This window comes from Amblyomma maculatum, chromosome 1 (assembly GCF_055883805.1).
Source record: "Amblyomma maculatum isolate TAMU_Amacu chromosome 1, ASM5588380v1, whole genome shotgun sequence".
NCBI classification, from domain to species: Eukaryota; Metazoa; Arthropoda; class Arachnida; order Ixodida; family Ixodidae; genus Amblyomma; species Amblyomma maculatum.
In genome coordinates, this window is record NC_139344.1 from 61,952,085 (window position 1) to 61,975,041 (window position 22,957).

Consider the following 22,957-nt stretch of genomic DNA (forward strand, 5'->3'; position numbering starts at 1 on the left):
ATAGCCAGTTTGAAGCAGCGAAGTGACACTTCAAGCGGTATTGCCATGTTTTGTCGTCACATGGGCTCGGGCGTTCGGCTATGCTCATGTTGTGCGGGTTGGTCTGGTATGACGGCGTGAAGCAACCGCTAACTACAGGCGCAGCTTGACCTTTTCGTGAAGAGAAGCCAATTATGGAGCGGTGAAAAAGTATCGTAGGGCCTGGTAATTGCTTGTCGCTCCCTCAAAATTACTTATTTACTAGTTTCTCCCAATGCAGCACTTCACCTCTTGAATAGTTTGCGCAATAAAAGACTTTCTTGCAGGTTTTTTGTCATTCGATACGCTTGGCTCGAGAACCTCCCCAACGATCCTCAATTTTTCCTTCGCGATACGAGGTTCATCATCGTCCGCTTCTAAACAAACCCAACCATGACCTATGACATGCGGATGTTTTATCATGACACCGTGAATAATTTCTCATAACCATAAGCATAGGTTGGTTGGTTGGTTTGTGGGGCTTAACGTGCCGAATCGACTCAGGCTATGAGAGACGCCGCAGTGGAGGACTCCGGAAATTTCAACCACCTGGGGTTTCTTAACATGCACTGAGAACGCACAGCTCACGGGCGCCTTGCTTTTCGCCTGCACCGAAAAACGGCCGCCGAGGCCGGGATTAATCATAAGCATAAATAGGTACACTGTCCAGCGCTAATTAGCGTGGTCGTGTGCCAATTACTGCAATAACAACTATTAACGAATTTTTTCATGCAATATTCTATGCAGAAAGGCTAACCACATTTACGCGTGTCGTTATCGTTATCCATTGTGTGACAACATCCTGTGGCAAAAGTTTCAGTTTCACGTGTACAGTCAGGCAGGCTTGTAGTGCCACTTATCCTGCCTTCACATCCTTACGAACTGCGATAACTGATCTCAGACAATGATGGGCGTTCGCCTGCTTCGCAATGTGCATAGAGCAGCTGTTTCCGCAGCTTAACAAAAGATTAGTTGCGGCAGAGTGGCACCACCGCTTCACACACTCGCCTCAACAGCCAGACGAAATTCCACGACATTACGCCGGGAAATACGGTGATCACATACACTCAAAATGCACTTACGTTGCGATAAACACTGCCGGCGGGGCTTTCTTTCCTTCGCAAGATATTTCACGCCTGATCAAGGGCGTTTCCAAGCTCATCGTTCAGTTTTTGCTGTCACTGCAATCTCGAACCGCACTGTCTATAGCAAGACAGACCTTGCCTATAGCAGCTGTACATACGTATTTGCGCTCTGCTTCAACTAAGTCGGAAAAAGCCTTTTAAATGAACTGGCTTCACAACAATAGAACTAGTAGCAGCTTTGAAGCAGCCTTCATCACCGGGTCATCATTATGATTTATGAACTGCTAATTGAACGAGATCTTTAAGGACTTCAACGCAAAATTCTATGTGAAATTCCCAGTTGAGAAGCTGAGTTCCAGTTGTGTTTGACGGCGGAAGTGGTTTTAAGTTTATTTTCTAAAATAAATAAAATACAAAGAAAATAACATACGACGGCTACGCGCGCGAAGCTTCCCTGGTCACTGCTTTATGTAATTAAGCCATCGTTGCTTCCTTTCCAGCATCGTGTTTATTACAGTGAAGCAATGTTCTATATGCATTAAATGTGTGCGAACTATTACGACACTAATATCAAGTTAACACGATCGAGAATGCGTCACGACTAAGCAAATCCACTATAAAATTGACCGTGCAGAACACATCCCTTAGAGGGAGTGCCACTCCGGTTAGAACTCAGTCTGTGCACACGCTTCGTTGGAGAAACAATCATTCTTATTATGTTTTTTTTTTTTTTTTTTTTTGCTGAAAGCACAGATACGCAATGGTGGCCCTTCATGCTTGTTATTCAGAGGCTATGAAGCCCACTTAGAAAGAACATCCCTAACGGCTCATTGAAAAATGACAGCTGGCTAGACATCGTATAAAATGCGGTGTCAAATTCAGCCTATTTTTTAGTGTCCAAAGATAGCTCATGAGCACTATATTGTTGCAGTTAATGAAGCCATGCTCAGTTTCTGGGACGCCGCAAAAGCGGGAATTTACTCCAGACATAAAAACTCTGTTACTTGTGTCCAACCACAGTTTAACAGCCAAGGTCTCAGTGTGCAATTTATGAACAAAGAGAGTGTTTGTACAAGGCGAGAGAAGCAATATTACGTACACTAAGTGCTATGGCATGCTGCGTTAATCCAAATTACACAGAAAAGCACACCAGGAGAAAGAAAAAAAATACAAATTAAATCATTTTACACTCGTTTCCGCGACATAGAAACATAGATGCTCGTATTAGAGGGTGTGAAGGTGTATGAAAAAGCATGAATTGCGAAACTATCTGCCGGCCATACTGGCGGACTAGGCCAACACCTCCAGCGCCTTTAATCAGGAAAAGGTTATCACGCCTAGAAGGATCAAAAGACGAATTCCACACAAATGTGGCGAAAACTGTGTGAATACGCTGGATATATAGCCTTGTGCAGTGAATAATTAAGAGTTTTAGGGGCGAGAAACTGTTTGCAGATGGCCGCCTTTACAAAAGTAGAAAGACTCAGGGGGTAAAAGCCTGGCGTAGTGCTGAAGTGTTTGCACGCAGTCGTTCCACAAATTTGCGCTCTGCTTATACTCCCTCAAAGGGGCTTCAAGGTACCTGGCTGGTGGTACCTTGGAGTCCATACTCAGCAGGTGTCGATCGCCACATACCAAAGCAGAGACCACAGCTCTCAAAACGATTAATCCGAGCCCCTGATACCGGCCCAAAGTTTTCCATTAAATGAATAATTTAATCGATGCGTGGCTTGTCAGCGCAGAATAACGCGAGGTCATCTGCAAGAGCTAACACCCTCAGTTCGTTACCCATAATTAGAAAAGCATTGATGGCTCTGTTCTTTAAATACTTATGCATGGTGTTCCCATGTAGACAGAAAAAAGAAAAAAAAAAAAAAAGAGTAGGGACAATGGGCAATCTTGTTTCACAGCGGACTAAATGGGGACTGGTTGTGCGAGATAACCATTCAGAATCAAGATTGTAGAACAGTTTTTGTAACAACGACATGTTCCAGTTGAAAGAATTTAAAATGAACACCGATCAAAATAGAAAAAAAAAAGAAGGAATAATACACTTATTCAAATTCCTTCGCAATGCCAATTTGCAGCATTGCTAATTGGTCCTGAGCATCACGCAGTACTTCAAACCTCTGAACTTCCCATGTGGATTGGAAGGCATTCACCGGCCCGGCCCCTCAGCCCACATATTTGACGAGGTCCACTTGAAGTAGCCATTGAAAGCTGTAGTCAGTTTAAGAGGACTTAAGCGAAAATCGTATGATCAACATGAGAAAGCGCGTGAAGGCGTGTCGTAAAAATTGTGTTGAGTAAATGCATAATCGATAATCGATATATATATTTATATATATATCATATTGCAGAGGTAGTGCAGCCGTCAAACTATATAGGGGTACTGCAGTCATACCTACTTTAGCTGCCAACGTTAAATATATTTAATCGTTGTTTGTTTTAGGTTCAAATAAATTACGCTAGATTTAAAACCTCTAACGTGAATATGCGTTCCCAGTATTTTTAAAACGTACCCCGATTGAAGAAGCTCGGTAGCACAAAAATTACTGTGAAGGAAAAAGCCACTTGTCACAGCTCTGGTTTTGCGACGAACGAGGCACTTAATTCGCTGTAATCATGATCGTGCAGCGTGCGACTATGTTCCACTGCAACACATTATCCCTACTATGGCCTGAAGCAGTACTGATATGGCGTGGTGGTACTCCTGTAGACTGCTCTTTTGCGCCTACTTAAATCATATTTTTTTAATATCGCGGGCATAGAAAAAACTTAAAACATTTGTTTTGGAAATAAACAATTTAAGTGGCAATTTCTCAATGTGCCCTAAAGCTCTTCTCAAAATATTTGCGCGTAAGCTAAATATTAAAAATGCTGACCAATTTAGCTTTTGCTTCGAAACTACACGACGCGTATTTTCCAAATTGCTGTTTACCTCACACTTCTCGAATTACCGTTGCGCATTTTGCTTTCTTTAAATTCTGATGCATATCTTCTAAAACGCAATGTTTACATTATTGATTACTATTCGAAAAAAAAAAAAAGACGGACCTGTAAGGATTGCAGTCAATGGAGGATTGCCACAATACTTACTTTTACTCTGCATGAACGAATTGCCACTTCAAACAATCAGACCACTGATGTAGTGCAACGCAAACAATTACGCAATGCTATTCTCGGTCGATTAATACCCATTTGTAGCCGCCAACAATATTGTTTTTAATCATTTTCCTCTATGTTCATGCGAATCGCGAACATACACTCAAAACAAAATGGAAAAAGATGCCTTGAAATGAATCTAAGCAGAAGGCTAAGATTCGCAAAGTTAGGCTAGGGCTGACGAGCAGCTTTCAACTGTCATTCGACATTTGTTCATATTAGTAACACAGAAAAAGAAATAAAAAAAAAATGATTTATAGCCTATCACGCTGAATCGCGTTCATGCGGTCTATTACGCGTTTTCTGTTATGTTCTATAATGCCTCCTATTGCGCTATGTTCTGATCTAACGAGAAGGCCTGCATAAAGATTGCCAATGTTCAGGTAAATCATAAACTTCACCTGAATATAAAGATTTGCGCACTTAACCATGGCTCTCTTTGCCCTGCAAGATGATGAACCCTGAAATCAACTGCAGCAAAGTTCCGTCGTCCAGAATTCATTTCAACATACAAATGTTTTATAAAAGGGCACAAGAAAACTGCCTGGTCCGTGGGTCATATAAGTTGAATGCCCGAGGTTAGGGTGTCCGGAGAGCTGTATACTTTCAGTAACGAAGTGCCCAAGAGGACATTTAAAAAAATAGACGCCTTCGCCTCTGTCCCTTAAAGCACGTTTTTGGGGCTAGATGATGCATCTCGTTAAGGAAAATGACTGCCAAAAAGAACACGCACACAGGAAACTGGTAAGAAGACGCGGACCGAGCCACTGTCTGTCTTCTTCACAGTTTCCTGTGCACACCTTCTTCGCTTGGTGTTTTCTTAAGTATACCAATCTCGGCCCGGATCAATTCAACTAGTCTGAGTACTGGTCCACGCGGGCAATCCCAACAGTGAAGCTGTCCACTCAGCTCGAGTGTCCCTCAACCGAGGAGGGCGCGTTATGGATTCAGGCTGCCTCCGAAACTACCTGTTCACATACAACGAAACCTCCTCCACTTCAGAGAGCCGACTCCGGTATTCCCCGCAATACAAATCCCTCACCGAACTAGAACAGGTTACTTGGAGGCCGCTCCAGGCCCGCACGTCATATCCCAGCCTACTTTTCACTCCTCCATGTGGGCCAGTATACACTCCTAATGCACCCAGTGCGGCACCATATAGCCGATTCCCATCAGATCCGATACATATGTGCTGAATTCCAACCCTAATCTCTTTGGTAACTCACGCACTTAGAAAGTGAGAAGGTCGCTCTGTCCAGCTCAGATCGGGCCGCAAAGAAGCGGTCATGCAAGTCGGCGAATGCCACAGGCCACCGGTCGCTGCTAGCGACCACGAGCCAACCAAACAGTAGGATGTGCAAAAAAAAAAAAAAAAAAAAAAAAGGCTTCCTACTAATAAATGTCTTTACCACCGCCTTTCTTTAATACACCTATTTAGCTTTCTCAGAACTTTGTAGATGGAGAAAAATGCTAGTGATCAGGGAGAAATATGTGCGCGAGTACGTCGTATTTCAGTTCGCTTCCGGCTCGAGGCTATATAAGGTCAAGGTCATGCATCAGAAAAAATCCACTAAATCACAGATTGGGGCCGTTAGTGGAAATTTATTCACGACAAAATCTCCTAAGAGGGCAATGTGATAGCAGTGTTTTCTGGATACGTTGTGTATGGATGGAAGTAGATAAAGACGGAGACATGCAGTGCTCAGTATGAGAGAGTTGCAGGAGAAAATGCGCGAGTGATCGGCAGCAACGATAGCTTAGCGCTGCCATGCAATGGCCAACGAAGCTGATCTGTTTGCCCTGCCGAAAAATCGAAGCGCAGTGGCGGCCATATTTATTTTCTTTTTCAGATTCACAGGCTTCAGACATTCAAATAGACAACGAATTTTTTTTCTTTGAGTTTGGAAGCTTTGGGGGTGCTACAGCTCTGGAACTCACGCTGTCGGTCTTACTGAGCTCTCTTTTGCGCAACTCAGCGGTCAGAAAAACAGTAATCATGGCTGCTCTTCATATCAGATTCCGTAGTCGTTTAGCCAGATTTAGACAACGACGAGGAGCTGGCGTGCTGCAGTATAAAACACTAATTTCAATCGCCGTGGCTGGCGCCCTCCAGGAAAATAAATCAACGGGGGTAAATCTAAAAAGGCGAACGTTTTTTGTTGACCTGCTGATTTAGAAATACTTCTGAAGAAGGCTGAATTTAACCTACTGTGACATCAAGAAAGGCATAAATGGCGCTGTTTTCCTGTGAGTAAGCGGGTGTTCTATTTCAGTCAGCATGCGTCACTTTGGGAATTCTGAACCCCTGCGTTTCGGTGAAATAATTCAGCCACTTGGCTGCTTGTAATCAAAGTAGAATAAGCCTTTAATTTATTCGCAGGCTCACGGGCCAGCAGTACCAAATTTCGTTGGATGATTTGCCCCACTGTAATTTTCCTTGTTAACGGGAAATAAAGAAAAAACAGTTTGTGTCATAATGTTAGGATTGATCATTTGGTTATTCGGAATGGGGAGTACTTGCTACCACAACAGATTTATTGAATTTCCGGTGTTGAGAAATTGTGCTTTTTATATGTTCTATATCAAATTTCGTCCATTTTCCTTCTAAATCCATCGGTACCATCAGTTTGCATCATGTGGAGCTCGTGGGAAGTGCGGTTCTCGAACGAAACAATGCCGTCTTGATTGAAGGCGGCCTCTGTACGCGGGCATGGATACTAAAGCCAAAACCAACAAGTTACAGCATAAACGGTTAACATGCGTGACTGCTTAAGCTCTTTTCCCTCTCACAGATCTCACATCGCGGTCCCCTTTCTGTGGGAATGAAGTCAATTCGAGAGGCTAGAGGAGATAATTATTACAGTCGCTGCGCTGTAGAGGGATCGAAACTTATGCCGCACAGTTAGTTTCCTATTGCACAAAGTACTTCTGCACAGGAACTAGTTTCTTGCTTTTGGTATTCTAAGTAGGTCAGTAATGATCCAACGTGAATCTTTTTTACGCGTACAATTATTAATCAGAATGCTATCTAGGGTTACGCTTCCCTGAGTGACCTGCAAGTATCAGGGACCTCCGTTGTCATCGCTGGTTCTGCAACAAGTAGTACACACACTGTTGCCCCTGAAGTCATTTTTGGCTATTTACAAAATAGTTGCAAGGAACGTAACATGCATAACTTGTATGAACTACATGTCCTGTTTCCCCAGACAAATTGCTACATATAATTATGAGAATGAAGCTTCTGAGAAGCGCTAGGGGAGGTTATTACAGTCACAGCTATTACTAATTCAGACGGTTATTCCTCGATATCTAGTGATTTCGACGTGCAGATTCCTTTTCAGCTCTCTGTTCAAGGTTGTTTAGTACAGTGCAGCAAATTGCTTTTCGAGAATATTTTTTGCTTTGTTTTACTAACCTATCTCACTTTTCTAAAAGGTAAGATAGAACGCATAACGCATGAAGGCACTCTAGAAATGCCACATTCAACTGGGTAATTTTATCTCTGGTTTTTTAAATCTCGCATGTTTATTCATAATCACCGTCGCCAAACTTAAAAAACTCAGCCCAGACTCAGTAAACTTGTTGAAATGGTGGTTCGATCTGCAAACTGTGGCTTCCTCCCTCTACCCTTGTTCAGTGTTCCTTCATACCGTGTTATCCTTCTTCTTCCCCTCGTTCTACAGGGACAAGTGTACTCATATTGCCACGATGCCAACCTTTTCTCACCCTTCCTACGAACATACGATCCGAAACAAACAAGGGGACCTTTTTGCAGTGGTGGTTTTGTGTACACCACGGAATAATCGCGATGTGACGAGTCTGCGGTCGCGATGTTGTCGTGAATGAGTTCGGCGTTTATTCCGTTTATTCTTGCGAATCACGTAATTTCGCTCATTTTGTAGCTGAGGATAGAGCGGCATATTATATCGAAATTTTATCTGTACCATCTTATGTTACTCTCAATAGTTAGGTTGCAGACAGCAAACGTGAAACATTCACCGCTTTCTGTCTTTTAATATTTCGAAAATAAATTCAGGCTTTCCTTTGAGCCATCTTAAAGCCACCTGAAAAATGCAACACCATAAACGAGGAGCAAACAGCACAACGGACAGTCGTCGTTCTCTGTTTCTTGCTCACTGTGTTTTTGTTTTTGTTTTTTTCGCTGGTATTATTTTAAATCAGTACCAACTCTACCAGTCGTCAGCCTTGCTGAAGTCCATTTAATCACATTACACAACTTCGAACAGCAGGTCGGCCTGAAGGTGTGGTTAGAGCTCGTTTCAAGATGTCTGTGGGCATGGCGAAATACAATAATATCTTTTGCCAGCGTTCGTACTGCTGCGGCCAAAAGTACGCCCTGCCGCATGAAACCTCACTGGAATTCAATTACGGCAAACGATTTTCGCTCCACAGACGTAAAAATGTTTTAAGAGGCCTTCGTCAGCCCACCCATGGCATTCGTTGATATCCAAAGCGTAGGGCTGGCCCGCATCCGCATTGTGCTCTGATATCATGATATCGTTCAATGGCAGAGATTAAACTGCAGCATTGTGCTGGGAAACCCCGGCGTATCTCCTCCACCAAGCCGTTTGCGACCGTCGTATATTTTCAATATAAAAGCGCTCGTCTGCCAGCAGAAAACGAACCTCCTCGGCCCACTACCGCAGCACACGGTAAGTTTCAATCTTGATCAGTTTTACGGGGCTAGCCCCCTTTTTTAGAGGGGCACTTACCAATTACAGCTAGTGGCAGCTACGACATTTCAAATTGCAGTGAACCTAACGATATTTTTTGTCGGTAACTAGCTGGAACAGATGTTTGGTTTGGGCTAGTTGGTAGCAGTTTCTTGAAGACATAGCGCAAAAAACACGGGGACAACACATATGTAGCGCCTGTCCTGTCTACATCTGTGTTGTCCCCGTTTTTTTCGCACTATGTCCAAGAAACTAGCTAGAGACTGAGAGGGGACCTGCTAAATTTGGCAAACTTTAAAGTCAGCTTTTTGGAGGGTACGACGAATAGATTTCGTATGAAAAAACTTGTCAATGAATATTTCCTTTTTAGTCTATTAAATAGGGTGCAATAATAACGTGAGGGGTCTATGAGCAGGGGTGAAAAAAAAAGAGGGGGGGGGGGAGCACCACCTTTAAAGTCGCAGCATAAGAAGTTGCGGAGGCGCTTCCAGTCGTGCTCGTATTGCTAAGCCAAATGCTGTTTCATGCGCAAAGCTCTATGGGCAGTGCTTTCGTTAAACACTATACGTCATAGGAATGTTTTAAGTACGCTTGGCTTTTTTTTGCTGTTCCTTTATTTCCCCCTAACTGTTTGGCAAAGTTTTAGCCTCTCGACCCATGGAAAAGACTTGACCTTTGTGCCGGAGATGCGTGCACGTGTCCAAGAAAGTCAGGTGTTCTAGACAGCGAGACCCTGAGGCAACAGGGATTACTATGATGTTAGCAGATTGGCAGATACCCGGTGCTTCTATTTATAAAATTACTCAGGTCATAACCAATCTCTGCATGCTGTGACAATTTGGACTTGATTATAAATACTGCCAGGTCGAGTTTAGTGAATTGTTCTGAGCAGGTCAAATGACCGTTAAATAGAAATTTCGGCACTAACTGATAAACAATAGAAAGCCACTTTGCGTAAAGCTGCGCTCACAGAAATATAACAGGAAAGTATTGTTGCTTTAAACGAAGAGTTCTAACGCCACTGGCCAACAAACAGACTAAAACACTTCGCGGGAGAGGAGGATAGCCCATCGCAAGAAACATCCCTAGAAACGTCTTATCACTACATGCATAGTTTCTTATTCCCGTGTACTTTTTCAGGTAACATGGTTCCTCGTAGAACTTACAGGTGGTACATTGCACCTTCCGAGGCGTCCTCAGTTCAGCCCATTTCGAGGTTGAAAAATAATTGCCAGTTCTGAGTCTCTCATTTGCGTCGTTTGTGGCGCTATCAAGAGTGCGCCTTTCTTGGTTCTTTGAGCGCCAAAATACAAATTACTGTGAAAATGTTATTTTCGAAGTTCAGTTCAGTTCAGTCGTTCAATCGTGTCCGACTCTTCGTGACCCGATGGACCATGTCACGCCACGCTTTCCGGTCTCTCACTATCTTCTTAACATCACATAACTTCATGTGCAGTGCCTCGAGGATGCCATCTAACCATCGCGTTCGCTGCCTACCCCTTCTCCGGCGACCCTCAACCTTTCCCAACATCAAATCTTTCTCCAGCGACTCCTCTCTTCTCATCAGATGACCAAAGTAGCTGAGCTTTAACTTTAGAATTTGACCCTCCAATGTGCAGTCAGGGTTTATGGTCGACAATATCGACTGATTTGATCTTCTGGCAGTCCAAGGAACTCTCAAGAGTCTTCGTCAGCACCACAATTCAAACGCGTCAATTCTTCGGCGGTCAGCCTTTTTCACAGTCCAACTCTCGCATCCATACATCACAACTGGAAAGACCATAGCACGCGGATCTTGGTTGGCAGACTAATGTCTCTGCTCTTTACTAGGCGGTCAAGGCTAACCATTGCTCTCTTTCCTTGAAGCAGGCGTCTCCTAATTTCATGGCTGCAGTCGCCTTCCGAGGTAATCTTGGAGCCCAAGACGAGAAAATCTGTCACAGCTTCCACTTCTTGTCCGTTGATGCTCCAGGACTTGATAGGGCAAGACGCCATGATCTTTGTCTTTTTGATGTTCAGTTTAAGCCCAAACTTCTCACTCTCTTCTCGTACGCGCATCAGAATTCTCTTGAGTTCCACTTCAACTTCTGCCATTAAAGTGGTATCATCCACATATCTAAGGTGGTTGATACGTTTTGCAGCAATCTTCACTCCAGCTGAAGACTCGTTCAGACGGGCATTCCTCATGATGCACTCTGCATATAGGGTAAATAGGCAGGGCTACAGTATGCAGCCTTGCCTCTCTCCTTTCTCAATCGGAAACCAATCAGTAAGACCATGCCCAGTTTTGACTGTGGCCTCTTGTCCTTCATACAGGTTCCTGAGGAGACAGATGAGGTGAATTGGAACTCCCACCTCTTGGAGAGCTTGCCACAATCTGCTGTGATCTACGCAGTCAAACGCTTTCGCATAATCAATAAAGCAGAAGTAGATGGGTTTCTGGAACTCTCTTGCTTTTTCCATGATCAAGCGAAGGTTGGCAATTTGGTCTCTAGTTCCTCTGCCCTTGCGAAACCCAGCTTGCACGTCCGGAAGCTCCCGATCCACATACTGCTGCAGCCTTCCTTGGAGGATTTTCAACATCACCTTTCTAGCATGCGAAATAAGCGCGATCGTGCGGCAGTTGGAACAATCTTTGGCACCGCCTTTCTTTGGAATAGGGATGTAAACTGACCTCCTCCAATCCTGTGGCCACTGCAGGGTTGTCCAAATCTTCTGACATAATGTATGCAGAATGTTAACAGCGTCATGGTTGAGGTTTTGAAGCAACTCAGCTGGAATGCCATCGATTCCGCTAGCTTTGTTCTTAGCAAGGCTGGCTAAGGCCCATTCAACTTCACTCTTCAGGATGCCCGGCTTGAGATCAGTAATCACAACCGTCTTATGTTGGGTTTGCACATTCGGGTCCTTCTTGTACAGTTCTTCTGTGTATTCCTGCCACCTCTTCTTTATCTCTGCGGCTTCAGTGAGGTCCTTGCCTCGTTTGTCCTTTATCACGCCCAGCTTAGTACAGAAGCTTCCTTTGATAGCTTTGATTGTCTTATACAGAGCTCTTGTGTTCCTTAATTGGCTGTTGTTCTCAACTGCTTGGCACTGTATGTTCAGGAAGGCATTCTTATCTCTCCTTACTATTTTCTGAAAATCCGCATTGAGAACCTTGTATCTTTCTCTTTCCCCCATAACTTTTGTCATCCTCCTTTCCTCAGCTATTTGCAAAGCCTTTTCAGATAACCAGTTTGCATTCTTGCATTTCTTTTGCTTTGGAACTACCTTAGTAGCAACTTCTTGTATTATATCACGAACATCAGTCCACATCTCTTTGGGCTCTCTGTCTTCTAGATCTAATTCTTGAAATCGATTCCTCACCTCCACAGCATATTCTAATGGAATTTGATCCAGATCATACCTGAAAGGCCTTCTAGTTTTCTGCGTTTTCCTCAATCGAAGCTTAATTTTGGCAGCAAGAAGCTGATGATCTGTGCCACAATCGACCCCAGGCCTTGTTTTCACTGCTTGTAAAGCGCTTCTCCATCTCTGCCGGCAAAGAATATAATCGATCTGATTCCTCTACAGACCGTCCGGTGAAGTCCACGTGTACAGGCGCCTCTTGTGCTGTTGAAAATGAGTATTCGCTATGGTCAGGTTGTTTTCCTGACAACACTCTACTAGCCTCTGCCCAGCTTCATTTGGCTGGCCAAGACCGAACTTGCCTATAATTCCGGATATTTCTTCACTCCCGACCTTAGCATTCCAGTCTCCTATGAGAAAAACGACGTCTGATGATGTTATGATGATGTGGTGATGATGATGTTCGAAGTTAGCACACGTGTAAATGAAATGTGTCCAATAATTATATATTCCAGTGGCGGCTAGTTACAAACATGATGAATAAACAGCGCTACAGACTGGGACAAAGGTCAAGAAGCAAACGGGACGGGGGCTGACTCGCAACTGAAGTTATTGAAAAAACACACAGTATAAATATCCAAGCCAAGCCGCACTAAACCACACATTAAACAAAAACCAAATCATGATGATCCAGCACACACCCCACGTTCAAGAAACCTAACCTCATTATGTGTTAAAGCGATTGATAACACATTTTTCACCTAATCCCATGATATGCCCACTCAATGATTTCACGGTTAATCAGTGCTGGATGGGCATCCAAAATTCATGTCTGTGCTAGAAAAGGATGGCAGCCATAACACCCCTCACAATGCACAACCAGATTAGAGCCTCTACCAATCTCTAATGATATCTCGTTCTCTCGTGACCCACATACACTTTATCATAAGATAACGGAATCTTGTATATAACTCCAACTTTACAAGGGACGTAGGAAAACTCATGCTTAACCCGACACGTGTTTCTTTCCCCGTACTTTTGTCGCTGCTTTGTTCTTAACTATGCTACATATTTGTGACAGTTTATTTGGTGCTGAGAAAACCACATTAACATTAAACCTTCTGGTTACGTTTTTCAAATTGTGTGATAGACCATGCACATATGGCAGGGCCACATATCTTTTTGTATCTCTCTGTTCAACCCCTTCCTGCTCCTGTGAAGCTGGGCCCGACTGTTTCACTCTTTTAATAGTTTATCACATATTCCTAATATGACGCGAACAGGAAATCTTGTATTCGCTAGCCTAGATAGCTGTTCATTAAAGCTTATTCGCAAATTATGAAACATGATTTTAACGGGATTGCCCTCTGGGCTGAACAAAGTGATTTTGGCAGGTACCCCTGCTTACTAACCCAGCGCCCGCCCTGTTTCACGCACCGCCCGTCCTGTTTGCTTCTTGATCTTCGTCCTAGTCTGTAGCGCTGTTTACTCATCATGTCACCGTACCAACTCGCCCAGATGTCTCTTCTATTCTAGTTACAAAGTTTGTAAGCGAAACGGTGCACTATATATGGCGTGAGGCGTTAATGTCGTGATGAAGTAACCCTCACGTGTTCAGTATCTCTAGTTGATAGTCTAGCTTCCATCAAATGTACGTTGTAAACATGAATCACCCTATAAAGAAGTAAAACGTTAGTTGCATGTCCTCTAGTCTACTCCCTCTCAATAACACAGCACATTGTTCCTGCTCGGGGTACATTTCCATTTCTAAACATGAGAAATACAAAAGATTGGCCACGGAAATAGTTCCTCACTTCAGAAACATGAGAAGCTCTCCCAGTTACCTTGATTATAAGAGATGTTTCAGTTTCCTCTAAATTCCCATCCTTAAGACTTCTAGTGCCACTAATAATTGACTTCTGAATTTAATTTACATCAAATGAATGCTGGTTGTGGTGAAAATATCCCTCTGTTGCTAACGCTATGGCATTCCGCATATTTAGTGGCAAAAATCTACCCCAGAGCGTGAAAAAAGTCTGCTCTGATAGGAACTACGGTAGAGGACATGTTATTCAATTTTACTCCCTTATGGGGCAATGCTGTATTCGGTGTACTGATAATATGTCATCACAACTTGCATATGCTTCGTCCTTTTTTGCATGCGTGCATATTTAGTTTGGTTTGGTTCGTGGGGCCTATAACGTCCCACAGCGACTCATTTTATGAGGAACGCCGCAGGGGAGGGCTTCAACAATTTTTATTCTTTGGGGTTCTCGAACGTGCACTGAAAACGCACAGTACACAGGGTCTTGTTTTCGCCTTCAGCGGCCATTGCGGTCGGAATTTGATCCTGCGCCCTCTAATTCAGCAGCCGGCGGCGCTTATCGCTGAGCCATCGCGGCAGAGTGCGCAAATTTGAAGCACTGAGGGTGTCTGTGAAAACCATATCTTCCTGTTCAAGGCGGTGCAGGGAGCTGCGCAGAATGAACAGGTCCCCTTTAATCCGCTCGATATCATCAAAAGGAGCACTGCGTCTAACAAGCAAACGTGGCTGTATGGAAAAGAAATGTCCCATGTGATTTTCCACTGCTTCTCTCTTTTTTTTGTTCCCCCAAAAGGGTTTACTTTTGAGACAGCTACAAAAATTTTCTAATCCAGCCAGAAAAAATGAACGATGGCTTAGCTCTGCAATGCCTGGATATACGTAGCGAAAAGCGCTGACTACCTCGGGATAAGAAGAAATTTTTTCTCCAGTCTACTGCGCCGTTCGCCAGCAGCTAAACTCTCCCTAGCTTCCATGTCGAGCGCGTTAAAGTTCACTGGCGTTCTATAATTCGTTTGGAAGAAAGGAAAGGCGCAGCATCTGTCACTCGAGGAAAGCAAGAAGCGCCGACCGGCGGCGTTGGAGCGCACTCGTTCCCGCTTGTTTCTCATAGCTGACGGCAGATGGGTGACGTCACATCTTTGACGTCATCCTAATTCAGTGACTTAACTATATTAGTCTTTGGTACTTTCAAATTGCGCGCCAATCGCAGTATCTTTCACTCGCTGAATCCCGCTATCATCCTCACGGTAGACAAGCGGAATTATGAAGAGCGTTTCACGACCCGGGGTGCGGCACTGTGGTGAAGCGCTCGGCTGGGGATCCAATGGATGTAGGTTTGATTCCCGCATAGATGATATTGTTTTAATGAAGAGGAGTCGCACACCTCTTAAGCGTTGCTATAAACAACGCCGGCAACGCTTGGCGAGGGGGCTGCGCAGCTTGCCTTGGCTGTGACGTCACGGCATACGGCATACACGAAGCTCGGCTCTGACCCTCGTAGTGTCAAAAACTAGGTCTCTTGGTACCCATTCGTCCCATGATGACGCCGATGGATATTTAATGACCTTGGTTCATCCCGTTTTCATAGAGGGCAGGTAAGGTATTTTATCGGGCCTACACGTTACACTAAATTCAGTAGTGGTTTCTAAGGACGTCACTCTTCGGCAGCGTATAGAATCGTTGAGAGAACGATGATTCGTGACAGTCTTCCGCATCGCATTTAGAGTCGTGGAGGGAAGTTCATCATTCATGAAAAGCAGTTATTCACGAACCTTTCTATAAGCGCGAAAAGATCGTTATGCAGATCACAGTACACAAATATCTAGAAAATAACGATGCGGTTAAGTACATCCAAGGGAGCTATTTATGCACACTCATAGATGCACATTTCGCTTTAACTCTATCACGCTTCTGGAACCGTGATATCGGGAAAATCTACAGGCCCTGTAGTGCCTCGCCGAGAAACATCCCGAAATTCTATCGCAGCGTTGTCGTTTGCCTAGTTTTACGATAAAAGGAAATTCTCTGTTTGGATTTGAGGGCTATTGCTGAAAAAATTCACCTAAACTTTGCTTTCACAAATCCCCTAGTAACGTTCCCAAACCTTCACTCACATTCGTTCTCAACAACAAAGGAAAGTTAAGGTGTGTTTAGGAACACCAGTGCGCTTCACTCGCATAAAGTGCTGTGAATTTGAGTCGAACTTTCAGTTATAGTTTCCTGACTAAGCGCTTAACTTACTGGTCGGGGAATGGATTCAAACATTTTTTTTTTCTCATGCTCTTGCGTACAGCTACATCAACTGGCTCAATCTGCCAATCAGCCAATATGAAGGTCCTGGCCATTGCTTTCGTTGTTGTGCTTGTCGCCGGTGAGTTGTTTTGGTATTTTGTACCAACTATGGGTTGCATTACTGCTTTTTCGGAAGGCAAGAAAAAGAGCTGGAGCATGAACACAAGAAAGTCTATCCCTAGGCGTATTGCTCAATGAAAAAAAAAAGAAAAAGAAGCCTTATAAAGTTCAACCGCTGCCCTAAAGAAGCTGGAAAATCATGTCAGTGTATATAGTTAGTTTTAGCTGTGCGATATGGAGACTTGGGAGGAATTTCAGCAGCGCCGCTGACAAGATAGTATACCGAGGTATAACAGACCATCAACATATTATTCCCGCTCAAACAGAATGCCCTCAAAACTGAAAGCACGAAGTATCTTCGATAACCCCCCGATATTAATAACTCGAGAAAGTAGCATTCTAGCAGCAACGAAATACGGGGCCTAGGCTCAAATTTCTTCCTGCCTAAAAGCCATAGTGGCATTTTCTTGTTAACTAAAGAGAGTGGGTTGTCTCTCTAGTCACTGTCAACACGAAACACCGTTACACGCACTACAGTTTCCTCTTGGATTTATTAGCATGCTCGTATTGTAGCTGCAAGCAGGAAGGAACGACCAAAGTTGAAGGGAATCTCAACCATAAAATTGCCGTAGTCAAGAATGCTAATCGCAATGCTAATTTCCATCCAACTTCATCCATCGAATGTGTCACGAAAGAACACTCAATATTATCCCGATGTTACAGGATGTCTGACCTAGAATTTAACAAAAGAAAATTTTTCGCAAGGGCGCTGCAAAAAAAAAATTTTTTTCGCGGTTTATTTTTGGTGAGCGACAAACTATTACCATCTCATCACTCTTCACAGGACTCGTCAGCACTGCCGACGAAGTGGACAACTCTCAAGCGCCTCTCGTCAGAGTCCGTAAGCACCGCTGCTTTCGTCAAATCGTCGCGTAAAACCTAGATATCCTGCTTTCATCATATACGTCCTGTGCTGTATAAAAAATTAGTTCGTTACATATTCGCGTGTCATTTTTTTTTTCAGTGTTGTGCCGCCAGAGAAGGGGTCACTGCTGCTCAATAAATATACATATGCTGATATACGTGCCTACTTGGTGATTCAGGACTTCTGCATAGTCCTGCCAACTGGCTCATGCACAGCTCTCGAGTGATTAGTTCTTGAGAGCGGAAGCAGTTGAAGGTCCTTTCCTGGATTTCGTGTTCGCGGTTCAGTAACTGTAGAAAACAAAAAAAATGTCTCTGAAGATAATGGAACCCGCTTTATATCTTTCTGGTTTGGGTTTTTGGTTTGGGGTTTGGGGTTTAATGTCCCAAAGCGACTCAGGCTATCAGAGACGCCGTAGTGGAAGATTCCGGAAATTTGTGTTACTATTTAGGGCGGCTGTTTTCCAATGCGGTTTCAAAGCATTTCTACTGGTGTAAAAAATATTGTCATAAGAACAAAGTGACGACTTTGTTATAATTAAAAATATATATTTGATGGACTCAGAGGCTACAAAGATAACTAGCTGACGGGCGAAAAAAATCGTCGTACGTTTGAAGTTTGGTCGAAACAGGCTGTATCTGTAACCACTCATGTTTTCATTTCTGAGTCTTCTCAAATGCCTCGGCTGGTTCGTGAGCACTCACTAAAATACTAATAAATGTTGAAGTTCATGTAAAAATTTTCGTCTTCCACTGCAGGCCGTGGATTCGGTTGCCCCTTCAACCAATATCAATGCCACAGCCATTGCAAGAGCATCGGCCGCCGCGGAGGATATTGTGGTGGATCCTTCAAGTTGACCTGCACTTGCTACAACTAGAAAGCAAAGAACGATGCGTTTCTAATTCACTCTTTCATTGTGACCACAGCTATTCGGATACATACCAAGGGACTGTCACAGTATAAGGATGCCCTTTACCCAATAGCGTTCACCCTGAGGCATTTTTCTCTACTGACAGCCCGGAAGAAAGATATGAAAATGCTACAGTTCGTGAAGGTAACTACAATGCTCCTCGATGAAATAAAAGATGGCAAATTTTTTTAATTCGCAGTCTTGAGTGTGCATGCCTTTTCCCAACGTCATCACTGCCTGCGCCATCATACACCGAGTATGCTTATGAAATCCTCTTGCGATGGTAAAGTCACTATATCGACAGTAATCTAAACTGAGGATGAAAGACCTGTGATATTATTTTACATAGTAATACTCCGGGTTAAGTGGAGAAATATGGGAGAGGCCTTCGCCCTGCAGTGGGTATAGTCAGGCTGCTGCTGATGATGATGATGATGACAGAATATATAATTGCACTTGAAGCCAACGCTGCACGGGAACATTGCTAGCAACACTGCATTAGCTGGCACCCTTGAAGTGTGGTCTAGCTTTGGCAAATGAGTGTAGGCGAAGGAACGTTCGTGACAAATGCATTCCTTCTAGCTCTTAGGATCTTATCTAGGCCAACTAGAATGAGGCAATGCTAAATCGACAAATGGAGTTGGAAATTGGAGCTGGGAGCAGTTCCCCAACTGGGAACTGGAGCTGGTTTCACGCCTTGCTCATTATTGCGCATGGTTCACGCATCGGCCGATGCTGCCAGGTATATCAGCTAATGCGAATTTTTTACTAAGACCCAATTTCGACAATATCGTGTTGTACGCTTTGTTCAGGTGTAGTCTTGTTTGATGGCGGAACAAGTAAGGAAACAATGATGGATCCCCCTGCCTCCCGTTAAATAAAAAAGAATATAACAAATCATTTAAAAAAACGCGAAGAAAATAACATACGGAGGCGAAAACCATTCGAACCCACGGCTACGCGTGTCAAGCTTCCCTGGCTATTGCATTATGCAATTAGGCCATCATTGGTTCTTTGTCGAGCATGGTATTTATTACAGTGAAGCAATGTTCTATATGCATGAAATTGTGTGCAAACTATTATGGCACTAATATCAAGTTAACCCGATGAAGAATACGTCACGACTAAGCAAATTCTCTATAAAATCGATAGTGCAGAACACATCACTACGAGGGAGTGATACTCTGGTTAGAACTGAGTCTCTGCATACGCTTCCTTAGAGAAACAATCATCCTTATTATGTTGTCTTTTATAGGAAGCACAGATTCGCAATGGTGGCCCTTCATGCTTGTTCTTCAGAAGCTATGGAGGCCACTTAAAAAGAACATGCCTAACGGCTGATTAAAACATGACAGTTTGGCTAGACATCGTATCAAATGCGGTGTCAAATTCAAGCTATATTTTAGCACCCAAAGATGGTTTATGAGCACTGCATTATTGCAGTAAGTGAAGCAATACTCAGTTGTTTCCGCGACGCTGCAACAGCGGGAATTTACTCTAGACATAAAAATTCCTTTGCTTGTATCCAACAACATTTTACCACGCAATATCTCGGAGTGCAATTTATACAAAAAAAAAGCATTTTTACAAGGCGATAGAAGCATCTTATCTTTACTAAGAGGTACGGCATGCTGCGTTAAACCAAATTACACAGGACAGTACATCAGCGGAGAGAAAATAATACAAATGAACTTCTTGTACACTCGTTTCCGCGACAATGAAACATGAATGCTTGTATTATAGAGTACGAAGGTGTATGAAAAAGCATGAATTGTGAAACTATCTGCTGGCAATACTAACGGACTAGGTCAACACCGTCAGCGCTTAGAGGCCGGAAAAGGTTATCAGCCCGGCGGGTCAAAAGACGAATTCCGCCCAAAAGTGGCGAAACCTGTGTGAATGCGCTGGATATATGCCTTGTGCAGTGAATAATTCAGAGTATATATTTCATTTTAGTGGCGAGAAAGAGTTCGCAGGTGGCAGCCTTTACAAAAGTAGAAAGACTGCGGGGGATAAAAGCCTGAAGTAGCGCTGAAATGTTTGCACGCAGTCTTTCCACCAATTTGCGCTATGCTTATATTCACTCAAAGGGACTCCAAGGCTGGACTACAAGTCAATTTCACAACACACTCAGCAGGTGTCGATCGCCACATACTAAAGCAGCGATCACAGCTCCAAAACCGATTAATCCGAGCCCCTGATACCGAACCAAAGTTTTCCGTTAAATGAATAACTTCATCGATGCTTGGCTTGTCAGCGTAGAATAACGCGAGGTCATCAGCATGAGCTAACACCCTCAGTTCTTTACCCATAATTCGAAAAGCAGTGATTGCTCTGTTCTTTAAATACTTATGCATAGTGATTCCATGCAGACAGCAAAAAGAAGTATGGACGATGGGCAATCTTGTTTCACAGCGACTGAACGGGGACTGGTTGTGCGGGATAGCCATTTACAATCAAGCGTGTGGAACAGTTTTTGCGACAAGGACATGTCCCAGTTGATAGACTTGAAGCAAAATTGACAAGGGTGAAAATAGAAAAAAAATAGAACGAATAGTATTCAAATTCCTTCGCAAGGTCAATTTGCAACATTGCTAATTGCTACTCAGCGTCACGGCGGTACTTCAAACTGTGAAGGTCCCATGTAGATTGGACTGCATTGACCGGTCCCTCAGGCCACATACTTGAGGAGTTCCACTTAAAGCAGACATTTAAAGCTGCAGACGATTTGAGAGCAGTTTAGCGAATATATATATATATATATATATATATATATATATATATATATATATATATATATATATATATATATATATATACGCAATTCATCGGGAAATGAGGGGCCCGTTATTATGGAGTTTTAAAGGTGTTGAAGGTGTACGTGTCCAAGGCAAACGTATTTGGCAAGAATTAGTCTTATGTTGATTATCACAATAAAGTATATTAAATGCAAAGCGGAAGGAAAAACAACGCGCGTTGGTTTTCCGGCCGCTTTGCATTTAATATTCTTGATCCCGATAATCACCATAAGTCTAATTTTTGTTAAATACCAACAACAAAACAGGGAAAAAAATCCCCAACGTTTGCCTTGGACTCGTACACTGTCAGCTCCTTTAAAAAAGAAAAAAAAATATATATATATATATATATATATATATATGAAGGAAAGAAGCCAACAGTCGGCGAGGCTAAGGAAAGCGTTGGGGATGGTACTTTATGTCTTTTTTTTTTGTTTAATGTTTACTTGGATAATCCCAGAAATTAGTAATGTAATCTGTTTAGGGGAAAGATTATTAAACACAAAGTAGAAGAAAGAACAACGTGCCGATGGTGGGAACCGAACCCACGACCTCCGAATATCGCGTCCGGTGCTCTACCAACTGAGCTACATCGGCCGCTGTCCCCCCTGCTACTTGCTTGGGTATTTATGTTGTCTGTATACGAACCTTGAGAGTGTTCACCAGCGCCACCCTCAGCCAAAGCCGCGGACGTGGAACGTCCTTTGTTACCGCCAGCGTCAGGTAGAACGTGATCAAGAGCGAGGGCGAAAGCTGTGCTAGAACCCTCTTACGCTACCTATGGCTTCAAGACTGCCAGAACCGAGACCCCCGTAAGCTACAAGCAGATCAATTAAGGCGAAATGAGGGTGCTCGTTATAATACATGAAGGAAAGAAGCCAACAGTCGGCGAGGCCAAGGAAAGCGTTGGGGATGGTACTTTATGTCTTTTTTTTTTAATGTTTACTTGGATAATCCCAGAAATTAGTAATGTAATCTGTTTAGGGGAAAGATTATTAAACACAAAGTAGAAGAAAAACAACGTGCCGATGGTGGGAACCGAACCCACGACCTCCGAATATCGCGGCCGGTGCTCTACCAACTGAGCTACATCGGCCGCTGTCCCCCCTGCTACTTGCTTGGGTATTTATGTTATCTGTATACGAACCTTGAGAGTGTTCACCAGCGCCACCCTCAGCCAAAGCGGCGGATGTGGAACGTCCTTTGTTACCGCCAGCGTCACGTAGAACGCGATCAAGAGCGAGGGCGAAAGCTGTGCTAGAACCCTCTTACGCTACCTATGGCTTCAAGACTGCCAGAACCGAGACCCCCGTAAGCTACAAGCAGATCAATTAAGGGGAAATGAGGGTGCTCGTTATAATACATGAAGGAAAGAAGCCAACAGTCGGCGAGGCCAAGGAAAGCGTTGGGGATGGTACTTTATGTCTTTTTTTTTAATGTTTACTTGGATAATCCCAGAAATTAGTAATGTAATCTGTTTAGGGGAAAGATTATTAAACACAAAGTAGAAGAAAAAACAACGTGCCGATGGTGGGAACCGAACCCACGACCTCCGAATATCGCGTTCGGTGCTCTACCAACTGAGCTACATCGGCCGCTGTCCCCCCTGCTACTTGCTTGGGTATTTATGTTGTCTGTATACGAACCTTGAGAGTGTTCAGCAGCGCCACCCTCAGCCAAAGCGGCGGACGTGGAACGTCCTTTGTTACCGCCAGCGTCACGTAGAACATGATCAAGAGCGAGGGCGAAAGCTGTGCTAGAACCCTCTTACGCTACCTATGGCTTCAAGACAAAGGACGTTCCACGTCCGCCGCTTTGGCTGAGGGTGGCGCTGGTG

General features: G+C 43.7%; 1 protein-coding gene and 1 non-coding gene across 2 annotated transcripts; one reads left to right on the plus strand and one right to left on the minus strand.

Annotated features, from left to right (window-relative positions):
• Window positions 1-8,864: 8,864 nt before the first annotated feature.
• LOC146202556 (defensin-1-like) lies at window positions 8,865-18,520 on the plus strand. The gene is made up of 4 exons (XM_084588228.1): window positions 8,865-8,941; window positions 16,429-16,506; window positions 17,332-17,388; window positions 18,171-18,520. The coding sequence occupies exons 2-4, from the start codon at window positions 16,464-16,466 to the stop codon at window positions 18,287-18,289; spliced, it is 219 nt and encodes a 72-aa protein (XP_084444354.1). The 5' UTR covers window positions 8,865-8,941; window positions 16,429-16,463; the 3' UTR covers window positions 18,290-18,520.
• A 3,124-nt stretch (window positions 18,521-21,644) lies between these two features.
• On the minus strand, window positions 21,645-21,717 carry TRNAS-CGA (transfer RNA serine (anticodon CGA)). The gene has a single exon. It is a non-coding gene; the product is annotated as a tRNA-Ser (tRNA).
• Window positions 21,718-22,957: the final 1,240 nt, after the last annotated feature.